The sequence below is a fragment of the Geotrypetes seraphini genome, chromosome 1 (assembly GCF_902459505.1).
Source record: "Geotrypetes seraphini chromosome 1, aGeoSer1.1, whole genome shotgun sequence".
Classification (NCBI taxonomy): Eukaryota; Metazoa; Chordata; class Amphibia; order Gymnophiona; family Dermophiidae; genus Geotrypetes; species Geotrypetes seraphini.
The window spans coordinates 478290240-478313199 of NC_047084.1; the positions used below are offsets into that span (position 1 = coordinate 478290240).

The 22960-nt window shown below is 45.9% G+C and overlaps 1 protein-coding gene across 2 annotated transcripts in view; it reads right to left on the minus strand.

The window, feature by feature from the left end:
* Positions 1-22960, minus strand: part of PUM3 (pumilio RNA binding family member 3) — a 142576-nt gene that overhangs the window by 86961 nt on the left and 32655 nt on the right. For both annotated transcript variants that reach the window (XM_033925312.1, XM_033925303.1), the window contains exons 5-8: positions 21069-21144; positions 17899-17992; positions 3892-3958; positions 1550-1724 (exon numbers count right to left, since the gene is read on the minus strand). In XM_033925312.1, the coding sequence (XP_033781203.1) occupies positions 1550-1724; positions 3892-3958; positions 17899-17992; positions 21069-21144 (412 nt within the window). The remainder of the gene's footprint in view (positions 1-1549; positions 1725-3891; positions 3959-17898; positions 17993-21068; positions 21145-22960) is intronic.

Here is a 22960-nt window from a genome sequence, read left to right on the forward strand (position 1 = left end):
TGAATGCTTGTTACTGTATTTTAAGGACCCTTGAAGAAGGCTTGAAAAAGCCGAAACACGGCCCATGTAGGGTCTGGTCATTATTAATGCAGTATTATTGTTTTTACATGTTGTATGAGTTTGACTTTTAATACATTGCGACACATTTGATTTGTTTCTTGAACCAATAAACTTTATAATTTTATACTCTTGGAATTCTAGGATCTGGTTCCACATTCTGTCTTATGTACAACCGATTTTTGAGGTACCTAGGTCCATTCCTATGGTTGGTAGGACCGTCCTGGTGATGTACACCACGCCACAGTGTCGTTATGCATCTGGAGGATTCTGTCCAACTCACAGCTCAAAGGCCACAACTCAGCCCACCAACTTAATTTTTATGGCCTCCAGAAGCTCTGTGAAGCCCTCTGACTGCATCCCTGCTTCCCAGCTACAAGTGACCTATGTGCTTGAGCTGTGTGGTGCCGAAGTTGAGGCTGTTCCCGTAGTTTCAAGTCTCGTGACTTGATACTACGAGACCAGCCTCAACTTTTGGTGCAGCGCATCTCAGCCTTGTGGTTACGACCCGTTGTGATGGCAAAGCAGGTATCTCACTGGACTTTATGGAGCTTTTGCAGCAGGAAAACATCCTAGTAGAAGACTTCTTGCAGCAGAAAAGTGTTGGACTTTATAGAGCTTTTGCAGCAGGAAAGCAGGGATCCTGGTAGAGGACGTTTTGCAGCAGGAAAGCAGGGATCCTGGTAAAGGATGCTTTGCAGCAGGAAAGCAGGGATCTCATCAATGCAGCTGAAGCTAGGTGAGGTGCAGAAGACAAGATGAAGGGGAGGGGGGCACATATGTGAGATTTTCTTCTTTTTGCTTAGGGCTGGTCTTGATGAAAATAGGGTACAGAACCTGTATTTGTCCTATCTGCCTGCATGCTAGATTGGGAAGGGGGAGAGAAAGAGAGAGGTGGGAGAGAGACAGAGGGGAGGGGGATAGCAGGTAATGATGCTCACCTACCCAGCCCATCCCCAGGCCCACCCAAAAATTGATGTATAGCTATGCTACTGGGCTGGAGAGACAGAAGAGAGGGGAAATACTATTACTACTACTACTACTACTATTATGTCTATAGAGCTACCAGATGTACGCAGTCCCAAGAAAGGGAGGTTGGATGTAGAGCCTGGCAGGACAGGGAGGAGGACTAGGTGCAAACCCTAGCAGGAGAGGAGAGGGAGGGGGCTTGGTGCAGAGCCTGGCAGGGCATTTGAATATAAACCCCCGGTTTATATTAGAGTCAACCTTTTTTCCTCATTTTTGGGGGGGAAAAGGTCATCTCGGTTTATATTTGAGTATATCCAGTATGTCTGAATGGGATCCTATGCTCAGTTATGCCAACATAAACCATACTGATCCTTAAAGATAAAAAGCAAAGCATTGGTGTCCTCTAAGAGTTGGCATATGTCAGACTCCACACATTTTTTGGCTGCAAATTTTTCCAAGCCTGAAATTTCAATGATTCTAAGCTAGCTCTCAACAGACAGGCAGCAGGGGGTTAGAATGGTACCTTGTACACTAGGAAGGTGTTTCCATAGAGCTCCTCAGTCAGCATGTTCCTCTGCTCCAAAATGGCCTTGTCGTTGTATGCATACTCCACTACATTGGAGGCCTCAGAATGACGCAGCATCTTTCTCACTTGACCTTTGAAGTTTCTTATTATTTCTGCTATTTGTTGTTTACTCCTAATCCAAACACAAAACAAGATTTGGGCAAGATGAAAAAAGGGAGTGAAAAAAATGCCAGCTTTTCTTCAGATCTTCAAAAGACTAACGTATAAATATTTTTAAAAATATGGGTATAACACACTAAGGGCTCCTTTCACCAAGTTGCGCTAGCAATTCCCATGCAGCAATTGCGATGAAGCCCATAGGAACCAAATGGGTTTTGCCACAGGGGAATCACTAATGTGAATTTGTAAAAACCGCTCTAAATGTACTAGCATACATTTTCTGGAATATGAAGGGAAACTTAAAAAAATTATTTAATATAATTTTAGATATGACATTTTGCAACAAATCAACTTAACTTTTAAAGACTATTAGCTTCCGCCTGAGATGAAGTCTTCTTTTTTTTTTTTTTTAATTTCTTTATTCTTTTTTAAACTTACATCAAGTGCACAAAAAGAACAACATGAAATACTATCATATAACACTTGAACATCATACATTATATTCTTAATATGTAAATTAATTAAAAACCCTCCCCCCTCCCATCTTTCTATCCAATCATTAAAACTATCATATTCCTTCAAAATTTCAATTTCGCTACATCTTATCTTCCAATCCCCCCACCCCCCTATGTATATTATCAAAGAAAAATGATGCCTATTCACTACAAAATCAACCATCGGTCTCCATATAAAATTAAGATTCATTCTGGGGTAATAAAGGCAGTGAGTGACTCCAACCTCCAGTCCATATCAAACTGAACCTCTGGGACTTATCCATGACTCTTCTTTGAGAAAGGTGCTTTCTGTGAGGGTAACCCCCCCCCCCACCCAATGTGGAATCCCCAGTGTGGCCGCAGACGGTGCATACAGCTTCCGACAATTCCAATAGGCTTTCCACATCACACTCACCAAATTAGATGTAAAGCCCTGAACAGGATGCCCAGAGGACCCCTGCAGGGACACACCTTGCTTCCTCGTGGGCTCTGAGGCATCCACACATCTGTACTTCACAATGTCGCTATCCGAGAACTCTAGAAGGGATTTTTTCCCCTAAACATGAGACATCTGTGGGGGCTAAGCCCATCACTCTCTCTCCCTCTCAAATGCCACGCGTCACACGGTCGCTCCTCAGTTAGTCATCCAGCTTCAATCTGGCATGAATAGGGTAAAACAACCTGAGGAGTCCATCTCAATTGATTTTAAACAAAATCAAGGTGTTGAGTCAGATAGAGAGGCTTTTAAATCCAAATTGAGAAATCTGAGATGGCTGCCGCAGCAGCTCAAAAGAAATGACTCGGGAGAGCAATATTAACACAAAAAAATTCAGAGAAGAGATTTTAGGAGGTGGTGGTGGGGTCCCTAAACCAAGCCCCAGCAATCCCCCAAACAACAATTTTCAGGACCCCCCCCCCCCCCCAATAGGCTTTAACAGCCTATATTCACTGTACTGTAATGGTGCCTTGCCTGTTTCAGCTCACAGTGCAGCTGGATTATGGAGAAGACTCCTGCCTCAAACAAGTGTGTAAAAGGGTCCAAATGCTGCAATCTTCAGGCTGCTTGTTGGACCAAAGTTGGACTGAGATCTTGGACCCCTACAGCTCCACATGCATTGTTGTGGGAAGGAAAACACAGCCAGCACCTGCTAAAGCCCAGACCACCATGGGGCCAAACAGCCTGCATTTAAGCTCCAGAACAGATATGAGCGAGCCACAAGATACTAGGGGAATGATCCCCGAGCTCCATAGATGTAAATGCAGGCCGGCTAAACAGGTTACCTGTAAAAGGGTTGCCCTGTTAGTTACATATTTCTGCTCAGAGATTCTGGATCTTCTTCCAGGTAGAGCTGCCCCAGGGCTGCTGGAGACCTCTTGAGCACCAAAAAGCCTCCAAACCTGGATATAAACTTGAAAACAATAAAGTTGACTCAGAGCAGATCAGAAAGACATCTTCTAACTTCAGTGTGGAAGAAAAGACTGGGGAGCTACAGCACAGCCGAAAAAGGTAGATGACATCTTCTACACAACTCACAGTTAGAGAGGAGAATAACCCATTGGTCAAGACTGATGCACCCTTTTCACCAGAATAAGCAACTGTACCAGTTTTTTTGTCCCAATTTGTGTACATTGTTTATTGGAGAAATCATGAAAAATGCCTCAAACTTAAAAATCTGTAGCACTTACCCATACATGAGAAATTTCTTCACAATATTCCTTCCATACTTAGATTTGCTCAACTCAATCAAATGTTCTAAAGAAAAGAACAAGTAGAAAAAAAAAGAGATAGATTACTATACTGCAAACTGCAAACATCTTACTCAGAAACCAGATCAAAGGCCATCAGCAGAGTCACCCCAGTATAAACAATCATATACCAAAAAAGATAAAAGAACTATTCAAACAAAATTATTTTATATGCTATTAGCTCAAGCCATTTTGCAGCTGTAGCATGAGGCATGTAACATTCAGGTGCAGTAGATTTTTTATTTATTTTAAAAATTTCTACACTGCTTAAAACTTAAGTGGTTTACAGAGAGGACATACATAATCATGTAAACACACAATCATACATATGGCCTGTTTATTCATGCAAATCTTCTCAACCAGTGTGTGTACATATTTATTTACCAGCCTTTTTAAAGAAGTTTCCAGCAGTAAAAATATTCAAACAACAGTAGAAGGTATGACATAGTATGCTATATTACAATGTAAACACAATATACAATAAAATATTTTAATAAAACAGCACAGGTTGTAGGCATAAGAACAGCCATACTGGGTCAGACCAATGATCCATTTAGCTCACTATCTTGTTTCCACAGTGGCCAAACCAGGTCACAAATACCTGGCAGAAACCCAAATAGTAGCAAAATTACATGCTACTGATCCCAGAGCAAACAGTGGCTTCCCAATGTCTGTCTCATGTAATGCGTAGGGCACCACCATTTTGAAGAGGTGGGCCCTGAAGCAGGACAGAGTAGGCATACCTCCTGCCACTGCTTCCAACAACTAGGGGTGGGGTGGTGTCCTGGCACACATGGGGGAGGGGAGAAGAGGAAGATCGGTGAGCTGGGGTCTGGGTCCCCGCCACCAGAAAGAAAGTGTTGTGGCTTTTGGGGGGTGGGGTGTCAGGGTATCTCCTGGACTACCAAGGATATCTTTTTTGGCTGTGGAAGTGTTCGGGAGACATCCGCTGACCTTCAGAATTTTCTTCAGCATGGGGGGGGGGTTCAGAAAGAGGTTCCCTCTCTGACCATCATCTGATAAACTACCCTCCCCACCAGTCTCAGCTGATCTCTACCTGTATATTTAGGAATCTTCAGGCCATTGATCCCAGCACTCTCTCCACCAATGTTTCAACCCCTCCTCTCAACCATTATGCTACACAAGTCTGTAAACAAGGCTGTCTCCTCCTATAACACCATTCTCTCCTCTGTTCTAAATACCATCGCTCCCCCTACCCTACACTCTGTAAAGGTGCCTCAAGTTCCAGCCCTGGCTAAGCTCTAAAATCCGCAACTTATGCTGCTGTGCCAGGTCTGCTGAACAGCTCTGGCTCAAATCCTGTAGTCATGCTGACTTCATTCATTTTGAATTCCTCAACCTTCCAATCCTTCTCTCACTCGCCAAAACAGATTATTACACGCCCCTGACTCGGCTCCAATCGTCATCACCTCTTTGCCACGCTAACTCCTTACTTAAGGTTCCCCTCCCCACCTCTAACCCCTCCATCACTCTCTCCCAGACTGTGGCTATGACAAGGTTCACAAAATTAACCTTGAGTTCTCAACCAAGCTACCTCCTCTAGCCAGCTCTACCACTCCCTCCCCGACACCTTATCTTCCTTTCCTGAAATTACCGAGGAGGAAACTGCACATTTTCTTTCCTCCTCCAAACTCTCATCACTTGTTTCTCTGATCCTATCACCCACCCATCTACTTACCACTATCTCTCATATTATCATCCCTTCTATCTGCTATATCCTTAATCTATCTCAACTCTGCCCGATTCCTTCAAACATGCCGTTGCTACACCACTCAAAAAAACCTTCACTGGACCCTACCTGCCCTTCCAACTGTTGTCCTGTCTCCCTCCTCCCCTTCTTATACAAGCTACTTGAACATGACTTTCTTTCATCTAAAGCTATCCTTGACCCACTTCAATCAAGCTTTCGCCTTCTTCATTCTACAGAAACTGCTCTTACAAAAGTCTCCAATGACCTGCTCCTGGCCATATCCAAAGGCCTCTACTCTGTCCTCATCCTTTTTAATCTATCTGCAGCTTTTGACAAGGTAAATCGCTACCTACTCATCGATATGCTGTCCTCGTTTGAATTTCAAGGCTCCATTATCATATGGTTTTCTTCCCATCTTTCCCATCGCACCTTTAGTGTATGCAGTGGTGGATCCTCCTCCACCACCATCCCATTGCCATTCTGTGTACCTCAGGGCTCTGTCCTGGGACCACTTCTTTTTGCCATCTACATTTCTTCCCTTGGTGCTCTAATCTCCTCCCATGTATTTTAGTATCACCTCTATGCTGATGACTCACAGATCTATCTCTCTAAACCTGAAATTTTGACAGACATTCAGTCTGGGGTTTCAATCTGATTGTCTGACATTGATACCTGGATGGCTTGCCACCATCTAAAATTAAATATGGCCAAGACTGAGCTCCTTACCTTTCCACCTAAACCCATCTCTCCTCTTCCCCCGTTCTCTATTTCTGTGAACAATGCTCTCATCATCCCTGTCTCGTCGGCTCACAACCTCGGGGTAATCTTCAACTCATCTCTCTCCTTCTCTTCACATATCCAAGAGACTGCCAAAACCTGTTGTTTCTTTCTCTACAATATCACTAAAATCAGACCCTTCCTTTCTGAGCACATTGCCAAGACCCTCATCAATATCCTCATTACCTCTTGCAGAGACTACTGCAAGCTGCTTCTAACTGGCATTCCACTAAACCATCTCTCTCCCCTTCAATCTATTCAGAACTCTGCTGCACACCTATTCCGCTAATGTCATTATGCCCCAGTATTTCTTCTCTCACCCCATGGGCACTCCAATCATCGGGTAAGTCTTTTATCTGTACCCTTCTTCTCTACGACAAACTCCGTACCTTCTACTTTGCTGCACTGTATGCCTGGAATAAACTGGCTTCTCTTGGGCTCCACTGCTTCCATGCACTTGCACTTCATGGACTCACTGTTCAAAGTCTCCAGGAAGGATTTCTTCACTGCTACCCAGACCTCCTGTGGTTCCCCAGCCCTTGAAAACTCAGAAGAGGCTATGTCCAAGGCTCCTGCCCCCCCCTTGCGTGCCCCACGGCACATGGTATATGGATGATCATCGACTGACCGTCCAGCATAAAACTGGCATGATAGGGGGATTGAACAGCTTGAAAAATCCATCCCAATTGATTTTGAGCCAAGTCAAGAGGTAGGTAGAAGTATTAGAAAAAAAAAAGATTGTTTAAAATCCATGATGGACGCTGGCAGTGAATTTGTACCAAAAAAGCAATGTTACTTACCTTAACAGTTGTTATCCAGGGACAGCAGGCAGCTATTCTCACTAGTGGGTGATGTCATCCAACAGAGCCCCGATACGGACGTCTCACAAGCATGTCTTGCTTGAAGAAACTTAGAAGTTTCGAGATGCCCGCACCACGCATGCGCCAGTGCCTTCCCGCCCGATAGTCCGGGCGTGTCTCCTCAGTTCAGGTAGCTAGCAGAGAAGCCAACCCAGGGGAGGTGGGTGGGACATGAGAATAGCTGCCTGCTGTCCCTGGATAACAACTGTTACGGTAAGTAACATTGCTTTATCCCAGGACAAGCAGGCAGGTATTCTCACTAGTGGGTGACCTCCAAGCTAACCTCAATGGGATGGTGGGAGAGTTGGCAACTTAGGAGAATAAATTTTGTAACACTGTTTGGCCAAACTGTCCATCCCTTCTGGAGAAAATATCCAGACAATAATGAGAGGTGAATGTATGAACCGAGGACCAGGTGGCTGCCTTACAAATCTCCTCAATCAGTGTCGATCGGAGGAAGGCTACAGAGGCTGCCATCGCTCTGACCCTATGGGCTGTGACCCTACAGGGAAGGGGTAATCCAGCCTGGGCATAGCAGAAAGAGATACAAGCCACCAACCAGTTGGAGATGGTGCGCTTCGAGACAGGGTGTCCCAACTTGTTTGGATCAAAGGAGACGAATAGTTGAGGAGCAGTTCTGTGTGGTTTGGTACGATCCAGGTAGAAAGCCAAAGCACGTTTACAGTCCAGAGTGTGAAGAGCTGATTCTCCAGGATGAGAATGAGGCTTTGGGAAAAACACTGGAAGTACAATGGATTGGTTGAGATGAAATTCAGAAACCACTTTAGGCAGGAATTTAGGATGAGTGCGGAGGACCACCTTGTCATGATGGAATACTGTGAAAGGCGGGTCCGCCATCAAGGCCTGAAGCTCACTGACCCTGCAAGCAGAAGTGAGGGCCACGAGGAAAACCACTTTCCACGTGAGAAACTTGAGGGGAGCCTTGTTGAGAGGCTCAAAAGGAGGTTTCATAAGTCGAGAAAGGACAACATTGAGATCCCAAACCACTGGAGGCGGTTTGAGAGGAGGATTGACATGAAAAAGGCCTTTCATAAATCTGGAAACCACAGGATGCGCAGAGAGAGGTTTCCCCTTAAGAGTCTGATGGAAAGCCGCAATCGCACTCAGGTGGACTCGTACAGAGGTTGACTTGAGACCAGACAGAGAGGTGTAGAAGATAGTCCAACACAGAGGATAGAGAGGCACGCCGAGGCTCCGTAGAGTTGGAAATACACCATGAAGAAAATCTAGTCCATTTTTGGGAGTAACATTGACGAGTAGCAGGCTTCCTGGAAGCCTCCAAGACATCCCTCACCGCCTGGGAAAACTGGTGAGGGGTTATGTTGAGAGGAACCAAGCTGTCAGGTGGAGAGACAGCAGGTTGGGATGAAGCAGTGATCCTTGATGTTGAGTAAGTAGTGAAGGAAACACTGGAAGAAGGACCGGCTCCCTGCTGCTGAGTTGAAGTAGAAGGGAGAACCAAGGTTGTCTGGGCCACCAAGGAGCTATCAGAATCATGGTGGCATGGTCGGACTTCAGCTTGACCAGAGTCTTTTGAATGAGAGGAAATGGAGGAAACGCATACAGAAAGCGATTCCCCCAATCCAGCAGAAAGGCATCTGCCTCAAGGCGATGAGGAGTGTAGATCCTGGAGCAAAACTGAGGCAGTTTGAAGTTGTGGGGAGCCGCAAAGAGGTCTATCTGAGGCATCCCCCACTGTGCAAAGATCTGATGAAAGGGGTTGGAATGGAGAGTCCATTCGTAAGGCTGGAGTAGACGACTCAAGTTGTCTGCCAAGACATTGTCCTTCCCCTGAATGTAGACAGCCTTGAGGAAGGCATTGTGGTGAACCGCCCAATCCCAGACTTTGAGAGCTTCCTGGCAGAGGGAGGCCGAGCCCGTGCCCCTCTGCTTGTTGACATAATACATGGCGACCTGATTGTCTGTGCGAATGAGGACCACCATGTCGTGAAGCAGATGTTGAAACGCTTGAAGAGCATTGAAGATGGCTCTGAGTTCCAGAAGATTGATTTGATGGAGTCGGTCCGCACTGGTCCAGAATCCCTGAGTGCTAAGACCATCCAGATGTGCCCCCCAGGCATAGGTCGAGGAATCGGTCGTGAGAACCTTCTGGTGGGGTGGAGTGTGAAACAGCAAACCTCTGGATAGATTCGAAGAGGTCATCCACCAAAGTAGAGACTGCCGAAGAGCAGGAGTGACGAGGATGTGTCGAGACAATGGATCTGACACCTGAGTCCATTGAGATGCCAGGGTCCACTGCGGGATTCTGAGATGGAGTCTGGCAAACGGCGTCACATGAACTGTAGAGGCCATGTGCCCCAAGAGGACCATCATATGTCTCGCTGAGATGGACTGGCGAGAAGACACAGACTGGCAGAGATGAAGAAGAGCCTCCATGCGCTGAGGAGGAAGGAAGGCTCTGAGACGGATGGTATCCAGGACCGCCCCGATGAAGGGGAGCAACTGGGTAGGCTGTAGATGAGATTTGGGAAAGTTGATCTCGAAGCCCAAACTCTGTAGGAAGGAGATAGTGGTCAGGGTCGCAGAGATGACCTCCGGGCCTGAGGAGGCCTTGATGAGCCAGTCGTCGAGGTAGGGAAAAACCTGAAGACCACTGGTCCGGAGCGCCGCGGCCACCACCACCAGACACTTCGTGAATACTCTGGGAGATGAGGATAGGCCGAAAGGAAGCACTTGATACTGCAGATGTAGATGTCCCACCCGAAATCTGAGATACTTGCGAGAGGCCGGATGAATGGGAATGTGAGTGTAGACCTCCTTGAGGTCCAGAGAGCACAACCAGTCGTTCTGATCGAGGAGGGGTTAAAGAGAAGCTAGGGTCAGCATGCGAAACCTCTCTTTGACCAAGAACTTGTTGAGGACCCTTAGGTCTAGAATGGGCCGCAGATCGCCCGTCTTCTTCGGAACAAGGAAGTACCGGGAGTAAAACCCCCGATTGTGTTGGTCCGCAGGGACCGGCTCGATGGCACGAAGCCGGAGCAAGGCCTGAGCTTCCTGAAGAAGAAGGGCGGTCTGAGTCAAGTTGGAAGGATACTCTCTTGGAGGGTGGTCCGGAGGGACCCGAAGGAATTGAAGAGAGTACCCCTCCCTGAGGATAGTAAGGACCCAGAGGTCGGTTGTTATCGCCTCCCAACGATGATAAAAGTGATGGAGGCGCCCCCGATGGGAAAAACAGGGAGAGGCAGAACGAGACTGGTCATGCCCTCGGAGAGACAGTCAAAAAGGCTGAGGAGCCTTGGGGACAGTGGATGGCTGAGGCTTTTGCTGAGCTTTCTGAGGAGGCTGCCTCTTCGCAGGTTGCCTCGCAGGTGGAGCTTGCCTCGGTTGATAACGCCGTTGATAGATCAATGGCGGTCGAGAGGGTCGAGACTGCTGAGGCTTAGGCTTCAGCCGAAGAATGGACTGAAAGGACTTTTCATGATCAGACAGTTTCTTCGTGACGGTCTTGATGGATTCGTCGAAAAGATCCGCCCCAGCACACGGGATGTTCGCCAGGCGGTCCTGAAGATTCGGGTCCATGTCAATGGTCCGCAACCAGGCCAACCTGCGCATCGCCACAGAGCAGGCCGCCGCCCGGGCCGAGAGCTCGAAGGCATCATAGGAAGATTGCATCAACTGAAGTCGAAGCTGGGACAGCGAAGCAACCACTTCCTCAAACTCGAAACGAGCCTGGGATTCGACGTAGGGTGTAAACCGCCAAAGCACAGGAAGAAAAAATTCCAAATAGGTGGCAAAATGGAAATTATAATTCAGAACTCGGGACGCCATCATAGAATTCTGATAGATGCGTCGTCCAAACTTATCCATGGTTCTGCCCTCGCGGCCTGGAGGCACCGAAGCATACACCTGGGCCGGATGGGACCGCTTGAGCGAGGATTCGACCAGGAGGGACTGATGTGAAAGCTGAGGTCCCTTGAAGCCCTTATGATGCACCGTGCGGTACTGAGCATCCAATTTCCCAGGGACCGCAGGTACAGAGTACGGAGACTCAAAACATCTCATGAAAGTCTGGTCGAGGAGCTTGTGCAGCGGCAGGCGTAAGGACTCGGCTGGAGGACTCGGCAAATGCATGGTATCGAGGTACTTCTTGGAGTATCGAGAGCCAGAATCGAGGGTAATGTCCAGGTCATCCGCCATCTGCCTCAGGAAAGAGGAAAAAGACAGTTGGTCCGCCAGCGCCGGTCTTCGAGAAGGGCTGGAAGAAGTCGAGGCCTCGGGCTCCACCGAGGCCTGAGAACAACAGGGTGAGTAAAAAACTTCGGGGTCCTCGAACTCCGGTCCCGGAGGAGGAGACCCAGCCGAAGCAGAGTACCCCATACGAGGCAATTTCTTCTGAGGAGAGACGGTCGAGTGTCGAGAGGAATGCCTCGAAGAGTGCCTAGATCGATGCCCCTCACGATGTCTGGATGGGGATCGAGCCCGTCTGGTAGAATACTGATCCCCCGAAGTCTCTAGAGTAGATAGGACTCGAGGCCGTAGATCTTAGAGGCGGAAGATTCGTTGCTTCCCCCGACGACGCCCATGCTTGATAGGGGGTTCGGAAGAACTCGTTCTGCTTCCGGCTATGCCCAGGACTGGGAGGCCTCGAAGGAGGACGCTACACCGACTCATGGGGAGGAGTAACAGACTCCAAAGGAGGCAAGTCACTAAGGGAAGCTTTCTTCGAGGGAATAGGCTCCAAGGGAGGCATGTCACTAAAGGAGGCCTTCCTCGAGGTACTAGGCTCCAAGGGGGGCATGGCACTGCCTGAGGCCGACCTCGAGGCTCGGGACGCCGACCTCCGCTCCTCCTCGTCGAGCAACGAGGTCGAGTGGCGCGGAGGAGGAGGGGGCGGCCCGCCCCTCGGAATCGGAACTGGGAGGTCACCCTGGATCGAGGCAATCAGCCGGGGCCCCATGGTGTTCATGAGTTCCACAAACTGAGCCTCCAGAAGGGACCACAACGAAGCCGATATGGAGGGATCCGCACCAAAAGGGGGCCCTTCCGCACGGTCTCCGCGCTCCTTCGGTGCCGAGTGCTTCTGCTTGCCAGCCTTCGGCACTTTGAGCACCACCGGTGGAACAGTAGGGGTCGGCGCCTGGTCCGAGGAGACGGAGGAAGGCACCGGCGCCGAGGTCGAGGCCGAAACCGGCGTGAACGATGCTGGCTTCAGAAGACTCGAAACAGCCGGGGAGGCCAAAGGCTTTGCAGATGGAGTCGAAGCACCAGTCGATGTCGAAGCTGTAGGATCCAACGCAGCTTCCATCTTGAACATGGACTCCCACAGAAGACAGCGACGCTTAAACGCTCGCGCTGTCAGAGTGGAGCAAGGCTGGCACGATTTCGGAAAGTGGTCCGGACCCAGACACTGGAGGCAGCGTCGATGCGGGTCCGTAAGCGAAATCGCGCGCTGGCACTTGCTACACTTTTTAAAACCGGTGATCGACCGGGACATAGGCCGGAAAAGTTCCGCCGCAAGGTCGAAGGCGCAGGGCCCAATCCACGCGGCCGACTCGGAGTCGGAAGAAAATTTTTTTTTTTTAAAAGAAATCAAAGAAAGAAACAACACACGGCAAGAGTAAAAGAACTCAACCCGCGGCGATGCAGAAGGCAAAAAAATCAAATTGAATGGGCGCAGCAATGAAGTAAACTCAGCTCCGCGGAAGAAAAAGAACTGAGGAGACACGCCCGGACCATCGGGCGGGAAGGCACTGGCGCATGCGCGGTGCGGGCATCTCGAAACTTCTAAGTTTCTTCAAGCAAGACATGCTTGTGAGACGTCCGTATCGGGGCTCTGTCGGATGACATCACCCACTAGTGAGAATACCTGCCTGCTTGTCCTGGGATAACAGGGGGCTCCCCTAAAGTTTAAAAAATTCAAGGAAAGGGGTTTTGGAGATGGAGGGAGGCACACTAACTCTGGCCCCAGAAATCCTCAAAAAAATCAAATTTGTTGACCCCTCCCCAATTTTCCCCATAGGGATTAATGGGCTGTACTCACTGTGCTGTACTGGTGCCTGCCTTGTTAGCAGCCTGACTGAAGGGAGAATAAATTCTGCCTCAGATCCTTTCCAAGTGGATCCAAAACTGGAGGTCTCCAGGCTTCCAGTCAGACCATACATAACTGAGACCTCAGCCCCCAAATATCCTCATGCTGTGATGGGAGGGAAAAACGCAGGGGCTCCACAGCCTGTGCTCAAGTCTCTGATAAATCAGAAGACGTGCTAGCTCCCAAGGGAACAGTCCCCGAATGTCCAAAATACACCGAGAAGATTGGCTCAGCAGGTTGCCCTGCGAATAGCAGACCACCCACGCGGAAACTGCTTCCTCTCCCAGGCAGAGCTGCCCCAAATTGGAGACCTCTAGGCACTGAAGCCTCATGAAATGGATAAAAAAAAAATACCCGAAAATAATAAAAACCGAACAGAGCAAATAAGAACACTCCTTCTCAGTTTGCATGCAGAAGGAAAAACTGAAGAGGGCATTATACTCCACTTGTGAAAGAAGAGGAGCTGAAAGAAGTAACTGACATCCTTTTGCATGACCAGAGGATATTCACCTACAGTTTATGTAACAGAAACTCCATTGCTTTGATATGTATAATACCGAGGAGCTAAGGATACACAGTACCCTTATATGGCACAGTTTTCAATACTTTCCCCCATCTGTAGGTTGACAAGCACAGCCTACAGGTTCTGGACAGGTCTGGTAGGACTGAAGGAAAGAAAATTATCAGGTAAGACACTTTCTCTTTCAGTGAGAGAACTGGGGACTACTTCTGTGCTGGCACTGCACTGGCAGGATCTTCACCAGCTAATTTACTCAATATGCATCTGATTGTGCAAATAGATACATGTTGTTAAACAGAGAGACTGATCTTTGTCAACAGGTAGTAGGATATGATGCAAAACGTACTAGTAGTGAATGACACAGTGTCAAAATTCATCACCGTCCCCGCAAATAACCACGGGAAACCATTCCATGTCATTCTTTGGTGTTTGCCTCAACCTCAGTCCTTCTACACCAGCATTCTTGCATGCAAGGCTTGAGGGTCAGTGGTTGTGCCCAATCATACTCTGATTCTTATTTGAGCCAAGTATAGGATAAAACGCATGCGGATTGTGAAAAATTGCAGGCGGACCTTAGGAAATTGGAAGACTGGGCGTCCAAATGGCAGACGAAATTTAATGTGGACAAATGCAAAGTGATGCACATTGGGAAGAATAACCTGAATCACAGGGTCCACCTTGGGGATTAGTGCCCAAGAAAAGGATCTGGGTGTCATCATAGACAATACGATTAAATCTTCCACCCAATGTGCGGCGGTGGCCAAAAAAGCAAATAGGATGCTAGGAATTATTTTAAAAAAGGGATGGTTAACAAGACTAAGAATGGTGCGACCTCATCTGGAGTATAGCATTTAATTCTGGTCTCCTTATCTCAAGAAAGATATAGTGGTGCTAGAAAAGGTTCAAAGAAGAGCGATCAAGATGGTAAAGGGAATGGAACTTCTCTCGTATGAGGAAAGACTAAAATGGTTAGGGCTCTTCAGCTTGGAAAAGAGACGGTTGAGGGGAGACATGATTGAAGTCTACAAAATCCTGAGTGGAGTAGAGCGGGTACAAGTGGATTGATTTTTCACTCTGTCAAAAATTACAAAGATGAAGTTACAGGGAAATACTTTTAAAACCAATTGGAGGAAACTTTTTTTCCACTCAGAGATTAGTTAAGCTCTGGAACGCGATGCCAGAGGATGTGGTAAGAGCGGATAGTGTAGATGGTTTTAAGAAAGATTTGAACAAGTTCCTGGAGGAAAAGTCCATAGTCTGCTATTGAGAAAGACATGGGGGAAGCCACTGTTGCCCTGTATCGGTAGCATGGAATATTGCTACACCTTGGGTTTTGGCCAGGTACTAGTGACTTGGATTGGCCACCGTGAGAACGGGCTACTGGGCTTGATGAACCATTGGGCTGACCCAGTAAGGCTATTCTTATTAGAGAATACCACCGTTCCTGTCATCGCCCCGTCCCCGCCCCCGTGACCACTGTCCCTGCAGCATCCATACAAGCCTCAGTACTGCAATATTTAGCTTATTCCTTCCTTATAAATCAAAGTTCTTTTTTTTTTTTATAATTCTTTATTCGTTTTCAAATTAAACAATAAGTGCACAAAAGAGTATATTACAACAAATTATTCCAGAATAGCACTTTGATATCTACCATATAAACATCTAGTAAAATCAATAACCCCCCTACCACCCACCCTTCATCATATTTTCAATTTAAAAAAAAATATACACATTATATATCATAGTATAACATAATATGTAACATTATTTCCAACTCCCTCCCCCCTTTAGTGTGCTAAAACAAAGAAAACAAAAATGAGAAGAGAAGTGCTGACTATTCACTACAATATTTTGCCAATGGCCCCCATATTTTTATAAATTTAGTATATGTCCATCTTTGTACTGCTATTGCTCGTTCCATTTTAAATATATGGCATATTGTATTCCACCAAAATGTATAACTAAGGTTTCTGTAATACAGTGCTATTTGGCATGATGATGAGGAAAAAGAGTCAAATATCATCAGAGAACAACAAGCTTTTATTAGTTATGACAGGGGTTGCCATCCAACATATAAATCAAAGTTCTAGCTGCTGAAGTAGAGAAAGAGATTTTCAGCTGGCAGGACTTTGTTTATAAATTTTTATCAACACAACTAATATACTACTTTATCCTAAAGCAAATGAAAAGAAATATAATTTTTTCTCTACCTTTGTTGTCTGGTTTCTGCTTTCCTCATCTTCTCCTCATTCAATTCCTTCCATCCACTGTCTGCCTTCTCTCTGCATCTTCCATTTGCTCTGTTACTGTGCCTCTCCCTTCCATCTCTCCCTCCAACCCCCCAATTGATCTAGCACCCATCTTCTTCCCTCCTCTCCCCCCATAATCTGGCATCTCTGTCTTCTTCCCTTCCAGCGTCTTCTCCCCGCTCTCTGTTCCCCATTTGCCCTTTTTCCTTCCAGCGTCTTCTCCCACTCTCTCTTCCCCATTTCCCTTCAGCATCTTCCCCCCACTCTCTCATCCCCATTTCCCTTCAGTGTCTTCTCCCCACTCTCTCTTCCCCATTTCCCTTCAGCATCTTCTCCCCACTCTCTCTTCCCCATTTCCCTTCAGCGTCTTCTCCCCACTCTCTCTTCCCCATATCCCTTCAGTGTCTGTTCCTCTCCATCTCCCCTTCTACGTCTGTTCCTCTCCACCACCACCCTTCCTTCTCTCCACCCCACTTCAGAATCCCTCACGCAGTCCGAGCATCTCCCTCCCCCTTATCTTTGTGGCGCGTTTTACTTTACAGCAGCTTGAACAAATTACACTGTAAAGTAAAATGCGCCACAAAGGTAAGTGTGTGGGGGGGGGGTAGGGAGATAGATGCAGCCGGTAGGAAGGAGGGAGTGGACCACATGCTTTCCCTCCCTTAACTGCGGAGACAAGGCCATTCACCGCTCCACGGGGCGGTGGATGGTCTTGTCCCCGTACCCACAGTGAACACTTTTTTCCCCCACCGTTTCGGCGGGTTACCCGTGGCTACTGGCGGCTAGCCGCACATAACAGCCACCATGTCATTCTCTAATTCTTATGTTATGCTCTTAATGAAGCCATTTTGACACAACTGATGAGGCTGACTCGTAAGCATTGGTGGAATGAGGCATTATGACATCACAATCTCAGCTCTGGAATGTTGCTACTCTTTGGGTTTCTGCCAGGTACTTGGGATCTGCGTTGGCCTCTGATAGAAACAGGATACTGGACTTGATGGAGCTTCAGTCAGTCCCAATATGGCAACGCTTATGGTCTTATGTTCTAACCATCCAGTGACGTTCTTTAGTGTATCCAGTGACGTTCTTTAGTGTCTATCTCAACCTCAGTCCTTCTACACCAGCATTCTTCAATGCAAGGCTTAAGGGTCAGTGGCTGTGCCCATTCATGCTCTGATTCTTCCCTCTCTCCTTAAGGAATGACATGGAGACGGTTTCCCACGGTTATAGTAATCAATTTTGTTACCGTGTCATTCGCTATATACTAGCTCAAAAGCAGGCTCATAAAAATACACTTTCTCTTCTATCAACCTTCTATTCTAGTTTTCTAGTCTTGTTTCTGATTCAGTGTCCCCACTTTCTCTCTATTTGCTTTTACATTTATTTCTCCTCCTGTACTTGGCTCTCCTGTTTTTTATGTGCTTGTTTTTAATTTCCTCTCCTCCCCTGTGCATTTCACTTCTCTTAATCCATCACAAACTCTTCATATCCTGTAGGAGATCATAGGATTAAGATCCAGTAATAAAAACCAGAACAGCTCTCAATTTTGCCATTAGGGATAAGACTATTTTCTTGCTAAAATATATATTTTCCCCTCTCCAATCCCCATTAAGAAAAAAAAAAAGAAAGACACCAGAGTGGATATATTTACTTGGATTCCTTCCAAAACAAAAAGGTAGAATGTGAAAATGGGATGGGAGCCTTAGCTAGCATGAACACAAAGTAAAAACAAGCTCAATGCTTACTACAGCAAATACCTTTTAATTCTTCAAAAATCTCCTGCCTTTGGCTCTTACTGCCAAACTGAATGTAAGACTGGATGATACGAGTTGAATCATGAGCAAAGGCAATCTGTCAAAAGCAGAGAAACAGAGATTGATGAATAGAGAGAAAGATCATTCAGGTTTGTCAGCCTTCCCTATCACCCATCTGCAAGCCTGCTTGAATATCATTCAGAGCTAGATGCACTAAAGTCAGCGATCGTCACTAAACCAGCTTTGACTGGTTGCCGACCCAACCCAATGCACAAAATGGTTTTCCCCTTGATCGCCCATTTTCCAATCTGGCCATGCAAACTAGCTATTTAATATTAAAACCCAATGCAAACTACCAAAGCAATTTATGCACTAGCAGTGCTTGGTGATGCACAAAAAATCCCCAACTGATCAAAACTAGTCGCTTACCTGTCTTACTGGCCCTTTTTTTAAATGGGCACAGATGCTATGCGTGAATTACACATGAACAATATCTGCCCCATTTAAAAACAAGAAAAAGAAAAAACACCCCTCCCCTCGCTGATAACGACCCTCCTGTCTCTCCGAAGAACTGGCACGGGGAACCGAACCCTCCCCCCCTCCCCCCACAAAAATCAGCAGGAGGCATACCCAATCCCTCCTGCCTTGCCGACCCCCTCCTGCACGAGAAAAAAAATAAAAATTAAATATCGGTTGGAGAGATACCCACTTCCTCCTGCCACCAGATGTTACCCCGAACCTCCCCCCCTCCCAGTACCTTTGTGTGAAGAGAGGAGGGAGGCTCAGTCCCTCTAGCTCCGTGTCTTGCCTTCGTCTCCTCGGTGCATCATGTGATGCACAGGGCTTAGCCTTAGGCTCCTCCTTCTGTATCCCAAGCAGGTGTTAGTCCCTGGTGCCAGTTTGTTGGGGGATATCGGGGAGGGCCGTCATCAGTGGGAGGGGCTTTTTTTAATGGGGAAGATATTGTGCATGTGTAAACACACATACACAGCATCTATACTCATTAAAAAAACAGAAAGAAAACAGTTTCCTACCCCGAACAGCTTCCTCTGATGGCTCTGTGCATGTGTAAGAGTCACTCTCACAGCAATCAATTGGACGGGAGAGATGGGGATTTCAACAAACCTCCGCATAAATCACTTGCATGCAAAATTTTTAGTGCATCAATAGCTCTTTTATAATCAGCCAAAAATCAGATCGGAATGGACCCACGCGGTCTTACTGAACCCGTTTAGTGCACCTGGCTCTCAGATTCTACATCATGTTCCAAAGTTTTGCTGGGGGAAATAGAAACATAGAAAAATGAAGGCAGATAAAGACCATATTGTCTATCTAGTCTGTCTAACCATGGATGCTGAGGATGGGCAGCTTAGATGGGCCATCTGACTTTTATCTGCTACTCGCCTTTATAGAAACATAGAAAAATGAAGGCAGATAAATATTTGTTTTGACGATACCAGCATATCTTAATATGTCCCTCTCTGTTACATGTCACATTAGAATTCTTGTATGTGCATTTAAATAACTATGCTTAATGACTTTGGGGTTAAAAACACACTGTTGACAATTACTCAACACCAGTATCTCTGAAATACACTCCTTTTTTAAAAAATTATTTATTCATTTTATAATTCACAACAAGTGTACAGTAAATATCAAACAATTAGAATACAATATCACTTGAAAATCTACCATATCATACAACAAAAAGATATATCCCCCACCCCCCTCCCACTTCCATATACAACAAAAAATATACCACATGAATATAATATCTTATCATTCATATATATTATTAATAGAAATCCACCCCCCCCTCCTAAATCACAAGTTATCAAAGAAAACTCAATTCTTAAATTTTACCATCAGGGATCATTCAGTAGGAGAACAAACAGCTCAAGATCATGCAGTATTAATATTCACAGAATCACAAAAATAGGGGTGGGTCAAAAGACTTCCAGCACACAGATGTGAAACGTGGCACACCCTCTTATTAACAAAGCACCAACAGATAAAAAGACTAACATGAGACCATGTCTTGACGGATAAACTGCCTGCTTCAGGGTTACAAATACTCTGTCAAATCAAATACATAATGGTATCTAAAAAAACACAATAGAGCAAAGCTGACATCCAGTATGACCAAGAAAAGCAAATGAAAGCTGTGGGTAAAAAAAAAAAAAAAAATTATTCTCACAACTGGCATTGTGAAAGCCATTGTGATCAGCATTGTTTTTTATCACCAGCCACTGAAGCTAAATAACGCATGAATATTCAGCAGCAGATTGCAGCTGGAGCTGAATATCCGTGCAGTGCGGTCAGTATCATTGCTATCCAGATAGCAAGCTACTGAGCTCACTATCCAGAAAGCGCCAAGATGGACTGTAATTAATCTCTGGAATTCATTGCCGAAGAATGTGGTGTAAGGAGTTAGCTTAACAGTGTTTTAAAAAAAAAAAACCGTTTAGATAATCCTACAAAGAAGTCCCTAAGACCTGGATTGACTACTGTTGAAATCAGGATACTGGGCTTGACGGATCTTTGGTCTATCCCAGTATGGCTACTCTTATGTTCTTATGACACTATGCTGACAGTGCTACTGAATGTCCATAGGCAGCTAAGGGAAAAATTCAGATTAATGGCAGCAATTAACAGGGGTATTCCTGTTTGAATATCTGGCCTGGGATTTTAAAAAGTATGCATGTTTAAAAATGTTGTGACAGTGAGTCCTGAATTGTAAGCGCATTCCTCATTCCCCACCTGTGAAATCTGTATAAGGTCACTGGATGCTACATGAGGATTTTGCCTTGGTTGAATAAAGATGAAAAAAATGACAAATACACATAACAAAACAAGAAAATCTATGTGTCAGAGATAATTTAGTTAAGAGAGAGTGGATTTAATTGATGTAACACAGAGCCAGCTCAGTTTCCTGAAGCAAAGCCGATTGGAACTGGAAGACATTCTGAACATAGAGCATCAGCCTCGGACCTAATAATCCTTTCCCTTAATGAGGTCTCTAATGTGATAGTTATTGGGTTTTAAGATAAATTTCTGTTCTTTAAACTGCCATTGACCAGGCAAGCTCAATAATATAGATTATAGATAAGAAAGTGAGTAGATATTATTTAACCATCATGTTCAGGACTCAAATATAACTCAGATTTACTTACACTCTTAATGTTCCCCTGGAGAAGTTGCTGGAGGTCTTTCATCAGTTTTCCTCGCTTATCTTTGGTACAGTCCTTTCTAGGGAGAAAAGGAAAAATGGAGAGGAGAGCATTAGGATGGAAAAGAGGAGAAGCATAGCACAGAGGGGTTCTGTTAAAAGATCAGCTGGCGCAAAGGCCCCGATTCTATAAAAAGCACTTGCAATCATTAGGTGCCTAGATCAGCAAGCCTAATTTAATTTTTAATTGGTTCAATCAGTGCTGTTAATTGAACAGCACCATTAAAAAACACATTTTCGAATAGTCTCCACATAGGTGTTTACACCAAGGCGAATACCTGAAAAGTAGGCAAAGTCAGGGGCAGAGCTTAGTTGTGGATTGTGTTTGGCGCCAGTATTTTAGGCCAAGAAAAACTTGGCCAAATACACCAGCGCCTAGGCATGATTCTATAAATGGCGCATTTCCTCAAAAATAAGTCCTAGCATGATTTTTGGGGTAGGTCTTAATATAAGCCGCACTTCCCCCAGCCCCCGCCACGCAGCTGAACCGCCGAACCCCCGCTGACCCTCCATCCTTCCCTCCCAACCGATCCCTGCCGACCCTGACCATAAATACCTTGTTGCAGAGGAGCTTCGGGCCAGCAGCACTCACAGGCTGCTTTGCGGCCTTCTCGCTAGGGCTGTCTGTTTACTGATGACATCATTAGTACACAGAAGGCCCCAGCGAGAAGACCGCGAAGCAGCCTGTGAGTGCTGCTGGCCCGAAGCTCCACTGCAGTAACGTATTTATGGTTGCGGTTAACGGGGATCGGTTGGGAAGGAAGGATGGAGGGTCTTTGGCAGTTCGGCTATGCGCGGAGGTGGGTGCGCAAGGGTTCTGCTGCACAGGGGATGGGAGGGAGGAATGGATTGAAACTGGGCAAAGTGTTCTGCTGCACAGGGGGATGGGAGGGAGGGAGAGAAGGATGGAAGCTGGGCAAAGGGTTCTGCTGCACGAGGGGAGGGAGGGAAGGATGGAATATGGGCAAGGGTTCTGCTGCACAAGGAGACGGAAGGGATAGAAAGATGCTGCAGAGGGAAAGCACAAGGGGATGGGTGAGAGGGGAGGAAAGATGTTGCACATGTGGGGGAAAGCAAAGAGGAAGAACTGGGGTGAAGGAGAGGAAGGGAGAGATGATCATGTAAATGAAGAAAATAAGACCTAGTGCCTTTTTTGGGCCCCAAATGAATATAAGACACTGTCTTATTTTCAGGGAAACACGGTAGGTGCCATTTCCCTAGGCACCTACTAATTTAGGTGCTGCTTATAGAATTGATGAGGATATTGACATCTCAGAGAAAGGGGGAGGGGACACCCCCACATGTGTAAGATACCCTTTGCCTGATATACCTGAAAGAATTAGGAGGGAAATGGATGCTGGGGAAGGTGAGACACAGAGATAGAAAGCATATTATGGCAAAACGACAGAAGGCATATTATAGCAAAATACTTTAATTCAGTAGAGACATATTGCTTCATTTTAACTGAAAGCCTGCATTCAGAAGTTATTGCAGGAAATTGTGGTGAACTGTTTGTTACAGCAGATGTATCCCAAAAAAAATAATAATAATAATTTGAAGAAGTTGTACAGGAAGGTAAAAAAAAATAAATTGCTGCTTTTAAAAGTTTGTGCCTTTAGTTCATTAACATAAAGAGCTTTAACTTCCACTCACTGTGCAGCTACAATCCAGTAGAGATTTAACTATTAGAGAGAAAAATATACACAACTGTGATGTTACTACATAGGGGATAATTGGAAGAAAAAAAAAAAGAAGCATTTCTATGGGTATGAGTGTTTTATGCTTAGGCGCTATCTATCTTTCATAAAATTAATGAAGTATGTGTGTGTAAACTTA